The 6894-nt window shown below is 57.1% G+C and overlaps 1 protein-coding gene across 1 annotated transcript in view; it reads right to left on the reverse strand.

Annotated features, from left to right (window-relative positions):
- Nucleotides 1–6123: 6123 nt before the first annotated feature.
- IER5L (immediate early response 5 like) overlaps nucleotides 6124–6894 on the reverse strand; it is a 1641-nt gene continuing 870 nt past the window's right edge. Inside the window, exon 2 of the mRNA XM_023730618.1 lies at nucleotides 6124–6877. Coding sequence (XP_023586386.1) covers nucleotides 6303–6877 — 575 coding nt within the window. The 3' untranslated portion in view covers nucleotides 6124–6302. The remainder of the gene's footprint in view (nucleotides 6878–6894) is intronic.

Consider the following 6894-nt stretch of genomic DNA (forward strand, 5'->3'; position numbering starts at 1 on the left):
TCATTTTTAGTTTCAGCCCAAGTTGCTGAAAATATTTCCCAAGCTCATTTGCCTCTTACCACCCACATGCCCCATAATCAGCAGCTCTGAACAAATCATTCTCTGATGATTAATGGGTAGGACTGGGCAGAACTGGGGCAGGGGTCAGAGATGAGAATGAACAAATCTCCCTCCAGAACGCCCCCTCAACAACATCCTCGAGATGAGCCTCCATTTTGTCTCCCTCTTTTAACAAAAAGAGTGCAGGAAGGTGAATTCTAGTTAACCCAGGCATTTCGATGAGAAGTCTGTTTCTCCGGGGTTTTACCTGAGCCTGCCCCAGACAGGCTGAACATAGCTGTTCCTTCGTCTCTGCTCCATAGCATGCTGTGTATCAACTATAGCACCTGTCATGTTGCATTTTTCTCTGAAAAGTGTAGTGTTATTTTTTTCTTCTAAATATAAAAGTGATACATGCTCATTGTAGAAAATTTGGAAAACATGGAAGTGTATGAACAATACAATAAAGGTCATCTGTAACCCCTCCATCTGGTAATAGCCATTTCACCATTTTTGACCTTCTATTCAGCCTTTTATATCTACACATGGGTATAGATAATAATATGTGTACCCTAGGTGCCCCCAGGCCCCACCAGTTGGAGGTATCAAGGTGGCCATGTTAACCTTAGCATGGTCCCTCTCGCCCTTCATCTGGCTGGTAGGGATCTCAGCCTCCCTTCAAAGCCTTTTCACTTATACCTGGGAGTCCCTGGAGAAGCCACTTGTTGTCCCAGCCATGTTCTCCCACTTTGGCCTCCCTGTGAATGTCCACTGTCCTAAGTCCCCTGAGGGTGGCTCCTGCCACTGTCCCTGCTGTGGAGCCTTCTGGGAGAACCTGGCCCCTTTCCCTGGTGAGTTCTCAGTGGTAAACACGGGAGATACCAGATGGCCCTGGAGTCCCGCTGTCCTGGCCAGGAGCAGGGAGAGTGCTCCTCCCCAGAGCTGTGTTGGCTGCAATCAATCACCCAGGACCCAAAGCAGCCCTGCCTGTACCCTGGATCTCCCCAAGCTGCACATGAAAATGCCACCTTTAGCTTGCAGCCCTGTTCTTTGGAGGACATCCTTGGTTTGTCTACCCAGTATCCCCTTCTCTAAGAAGACCACCTCCTCTTCTGCCCACATTCAACATGAGCTTCCAGTGGGGGCTGCCAACTACCCTTCAACTCTGGCCATGAGCTTTGGGACAGGATCAGATTTAGGAAATGATAGAATCTTTGCTGGGATTTTCTGAGTCAAAAATAAGGGAAGAGGACACCTCTGGGTGGGGAGGCTGTGAGGTGGGAATCCAGGAACTGCCTTCTGCTGCTGTAGTGAGAAGTGGGTCTGCAGTAGGAGAAGCTTAAGTGCAGAAAGAGCTACAGGAGACAGAGAGCACATCCTGGAGAAGATTTGATCCTGGATCCAGTTGTGCCTGAGGCCAGCTGCACCCCTGCCCACCACAGTTTAGTGCCATGAGCTAATAAATCCCACTTTTGCCCCAGCTGGTTCCCGTTGGGTTGCTGTCCCCTGCCACCACCCAAGAGTCCTGAGTAATACCAGGAATATCGGTCAGTCTTTGCCTTGGGCGGGGTGGGACACAGACACCAGTGTCCTTTGCGTCTCCCCATCCCTCGTCCCTGGGACCAGGAACATGAAGTATCAGGGAGGGTGTTCCCAACCCACTAGTTCACGGCCAATCAGACCCCAGACCCAGTTTAGGCTCAGTCTGAATTAATCCGTATTATTATTATTTAAACAACATCAGACTCAAATGCCAGCTTGCATTGTAGTATGTTAAAATTCTTCCCCACTGGACTGTGAGCTTCAGCAGGTAGAGACTGGACACTTCTTAGTTGTGTGACCTTGGGCAAGTTTTCTCATTTCCAAAACTAGGATGCTAACAGAATCTGCCTCAGAAGGCAGCTGGGAACGTGAAATGAGCTAATCCATATAAAGGGATTTGCTGTTAGTGTTTGTGTTGGTGAGTTCAGTCAAGGCTTTGCACAGGCTGGGCACCAAGTGGGCTCCCTGTAAATGTGCGTTGGGTGAATGATGACGCAGAAAGACCCAGCCCCTGGTGTGCATGCCTTGCGCATGAGGGATACACACAGGCACACATTCTCTTTCAATCTCCCTCTCTCTCTCTCTCTCTCTCTGACACACAAACACACACACACACACACACACGCACACACACGCACACATGCATAGAAACACCCAGATCTCAGTGCTCTGCCCCATGGTCCTCCTGGGAGCCCTGGGCATCCCCAGCCCCTGGCTTCTCTGGAGAGCAGCCTGTAGCTCTCAGAGGCTCTGGGCTGTCATCCCAGCAGCTCCACGCTGCTGGCAGCGCAGCTTGGAGCCTGGCTCAGCCTACACCACGTATCAAGGGCAGCAGGACCTGCGCTGTCCTAGGAGCTAGAGGAAGTGTGTGTGTGTGTGTGTGTGTGTGTGTGTGTGTGTGTGTGTGTGGTGGAGGTGGTGGAGAGTGCTGGTTAACCTGTGGGGGCCAGGGGCTTGCCAGGAGCTACTGGAGCTGCTGTTCTCAGGAAGCTTCCCCTCTTTGCTGCTCTTTGGGGTCCCCAGTCTTTTCCAGTACCCCACTTCCCCAAGCAGCAGCCCCAGTCCTGCCTGGGGGCTCTTGTGGGCTCTGGCTCAGCCTTTTCACAGGAGGGACAGGGGCTTGTCTGTGGATCTGGGTCGGACTCCTGGTTTTCCTGCCTGCCTGGCCCCTTACCGCTTTCCTATGACCCCCCCGAGTCAGGCATCCCACCCTCCAAGGACCCAACCTTTCTTTCTGTTGTGCTACGCACGGGAGTATTAGTCTCTCTGCGTGTTCTTGGCCGGCGTGTTGTATGCAGTGCCAATGCCCCGGGGGGCTGTGAGTGGAGTGAGGATGCTGCTTGGAGCTCATGTGTTGGGGACAGTGTTTTTTGCTGGGTGTGGCGCACAGGGTAGTATCAGGGCTGTGGCGTGTGTTACTGTTTTGTGTGGAATGTCTCCGTAGGGGATATAGAGTGCCACCGGGTTTTGTTTTGGGTCACCGCGTATTATGGTCACCGCATTAACCCTTTGTGTACCTGACCAAGGTCCCTGGGCCCTGAAAAGATGAGGTGTTGGTTGAGGGGGTGGGGTGACGGGGTGGGGGGCGGGGAGAGCACTTCTCTCCCGCGTGCTCCCCGGATCTTCCATTCCGTTTCGCTGGATCCTGATCTCGATCCCGATCTCGATGTGCCTGAGCTTCTTGGCGCAGCTTAAGCTCAGAAAACCTGGCGGAGGGGAGGAGAACCCTGGTTCCGGGTCCAGCTGCGTTCAGAGCAGCCCACGACCTATACTCCTTTGGCGTGGGGATCCCGGGGACATGTAGGGGACTTCCTAATCCCGTTGGTCGGTCCCTTCCCGTGCCCAGCTCCGCGATCCCAACAAAAGCGGCCGACCACATGCCTCCTCCTCAACGCCGGCCAAGAGTGAGGACGCACGCCGTTATCGGGTTCCGCCCCCGCCAGGGCTGGGTTCCAACGCGGCTCTGCGCCCCAGGTGGGCGCGGAGCAGCCCCCAGCAGCCCTGCAGCCCCGGGTTATGCCTCGCCCACTCCCAGCTGCAACCGCTGCAGCGCCCTCGAAGCGACGCTAGGGGGAGCTCTGGCAACTGGCTTGGTGGATTGAATCAAAACCGTGCATCAAACAGCTATTTCCTTGGACGTGCAGGGGAAAAATGAGGAGGGGGGAGACGCACTGTTACCCCTCCCCAGCAGCTCCAGACTCTTCCCGTGGGAGGCCGAGAAAGCAGCCCTGGGGGGGTGAAGATGCCTTTCTTCTCCGTAACTCACGCCTCCAGAGCCTCTCTCTTCCCCAGCCCCCATCGCGGACCTTCGCAGCCCCCCGTGCTCTTGAGTGTCCCCGAGAACTTCGGCTCGCGCGACACCGGGGCCCAGGAGCCGCGCGGGCTCCTGAGACTGGATTGCTTCCGCCTCTGGGAGTCTAGTGTGGGAGCCTCTTGGCCGCAGCCCTCCTCTCGCTGTAGGAGGCGGGAAGGCTGGGTTTGGGGGAGTGAGCGGTCTTGCGGGGTAGACAGGAGGCTCTCACAAGAATGGGGAGCGCGGGGGTGAGAGCGAACGAGTCTCGGGGAGACAGCCAGAGATAGAGAGACCAAGAGAGACACTATCAAACAGAGCAAGATGCTGCTTTGCTTTTTTTTGGAGGGGGGTGTCTTTTTTTCCTATCCCCTCTTTGCAGAGCTGGAACCACCCTGCGCGCCCCGGGGCCCGAGCCGCGGCTCCAGATGTGAGTTTGGTTCCAGTGGGGAGAACGCGAGCTTCCTCGGGGCCTTGGCACATTCTCCCACTCTGAGGTCATTCAGTAGGTGGTCAGAGCGGAGAGCGCGCCTGAAGCCTTCCTACCTCCATCCACTGGGGAGGAAAGAGAGGCGGGAGGGAAGGAGAGGAGAGGGAGAGGGGAGGGGCGCGAGGAGGGAGGGAGACGCCGCCAGCACACCACCAAGTGGCACCGAGCAGTGATAACAAACTCAACTTAAAAAAAAAAAAAAGGAAAAGGAAAAACTTCCCCAAGTTGCAGCTCGAGACGTGCGGACCTGCGGGCGGAGGCGCTGGGTGGGGAGTGTGGGTGGCCTAGCAGCCCCCCGGCCTTCTCCCGCTGTTCTCCCCGGTCGCAGAGAGCTCAGATTCGAGGCCGACCAGGCCCTGCGCCTTGGCTGGGCAGGAAATCTGCTGGAGGCTGGCTCGGCTTCCTGCAGCAGACCCCGGAGGCGGCCCTTTCCAGTGGGGGGCAGGTCACGCAGAGGAGAGGGAGCTTCGGATGCGCGCGGCACCGAATTCAGCATTTCCCACCCCTGGCTCCCCTCTCCGGCCCTGCGGATGTAGGCAGATCCCACCCGCCCAAGCCCAGAAGAGCTGGGGTTTGCATGGGGGTGTTTATGGCTCTTCCCACACTATCTGTCCTCCTCACACCCCCAGGCCACTCTGAAAACAAGGCACCACCATCCTCTATAATTGACTTTTTATTAAGATTATAAATTTAAACAATCTGAACAGTTTTATCCGGTGATATACAATTCAGTATGCACAAAAATACATGGGAATGAAGGAGAAGGGCCAAGAAAGAATGGGTTGGTAACTTGTTTTGGAGTCCACATGGTGCTGATGGCAGAAGGCCAGAGGGGCTGTAGGCGAACCCCACCTTTTAACAACAAAAAGGCTTTTAAATTAAACAAAATCTATCGAGCTGAAGACACAGGACAGGTTTCTCACAGGCTCGAACAATGCTGGTTTCATGAAATGCAACCGAAGGCTGAACCAGGACAGGGCAACTTAGAAGCACACACACAACCACCACATCTGACCAGGAAGTTAGTGAAAAGTCTCCAGCACAGTCGGCGGTCCCGACCCCTCCCTCCCTCGGGGCCGATGGGATCCAGGTGAAGGAATCGACTTCCTTTTTTGTTTAGTGAGGACCGCAGTGCTGGGCATGATGGGAAATGTAGTCCGGCGTGCCCGCCCCCAACCCCTTCCCCAGTGTCCGTGAGTGTCGGGGTGTCGGACTCCACCCCCGAGTCCGGGAGACCGGTAGGGGAGGGAAAGAACGGAGCCAGAGGGGCGGAGAGAGGAGGGATTCAAGACACCCGCCCCGGGAAGAAAAGAAAAAAAAGTTGAAGTGTTTTCATTTCTGCCTTCTCATTTTGAGAACTTTGGAGGCCGCCTCCAGAGAGGAAATGTGACCCAAACGTCCCTTTCGGAGATAGAGTTTGCCTTTGTTTTTACTCAGGATTTCACAAGACTCATCTCTCACCCCACGGAGGGACTCGGGAGAACGGAGCGCCCGGCTTCCTGGGTCTGACAACTGATTAGAATCGGCGTTCCGGGCCCCGCGCCCTCCTGCGCTTCGCCCCCGCGGCGCCCCGGTGGCCTGGGCGTCCTGCCTCGCCCCCAGTTGCCCGGCACCTCCTCTGGGCAGCAGCCCTCCCTCACGTGGCTGGCTCCTCGCTAAACCCCACTGCAATCACTACAATAAAAAGAAAAAAAGAGTAGGAGAAACACAAAGCATACTTAAATAGGCGCTATTTCTCTCTGCAAAAATAAAGTCCAAGATCTTAGATTTCTTTTTCTTTTTATTTTACAATTTATAAAACATCAGCCGCCACCCACTGCTCGCCCCCAGGTCAGCCCCGAGTGGCCGGGCGCCCGCTCACTCCCTTCTCTCGTCCCTAGCCCAAGTCTTTGTTTGGCCCCAGCCCCGCGGGGACCCGGGGACCCGCGCCTTCGGGGGTCCCTAGAAGGCGACAATGGCTCGAGTCCAGGCGCCGAGGCTGGCGAGCGCCTGCTTGGCGCACAGCTGCCCGTTGAGCGGCGGCGGCTGCTCCGAGGAGTCCGGCTGTCGGCTCACCAGCCCCGAGAAGCCCGAGCCAAAGATGGAGATCAAGTTTGAGATGTTGGACGCGTCCGGGGACGCGTCCGGGCAGAAGTCCTCGAAGCGGGCGCGCTTGCAGGGGGCGAACGGGGCGCCCCCGGGGGGCTCGGCCCCCAGCTCGCCCGCGTCCTCCTCGTCGTCGTCGTCCTCCTCCTGGCCCGGGTAATACTTGCGCTTGCAGCCGGCGGCGGGCGCCAGGCCCGGTCCCGGGGCGCCCTGGCCACAGCAGGGGCAGTGGGCGGAGGCGCAGCAGTCTTGGTGCAAGTAGCCGTTCTCCACCGTGGTCACCACGTGAGTGTCCAGGTCTAGCACGGTGGTCTGGCTGCTGCAGTGCACGCCGAAGTCCGAGGGGGCCGGGTACGCGCCCCGGTAGAAGCCGGGGGAGGAGGAAGGGGTCGGGGAGGAAGGCGGGGAAGCGGCGGCCGGAGGGGCCGCCCCTGGGGGCGCGGAGGGC

The sequence above is a fragment of the Trichechus manatus genome, unplaced genomic scaffold, assembly GCF_000243295.1.
Source record: "Trichechus manatus latirostris isolate Lorelei unplaced genomic scaffold, TriManLat1.0 scaffold00038, whole genome shotgun sequence".
In the NCBI taxonomy this organism is placed as follows: domain Eukaryota; kingdom Metazoa; phylum Chordata; class Mammalia; order Sirenia; family Trichechidae; genus Trichechus; species Trichechus manatus.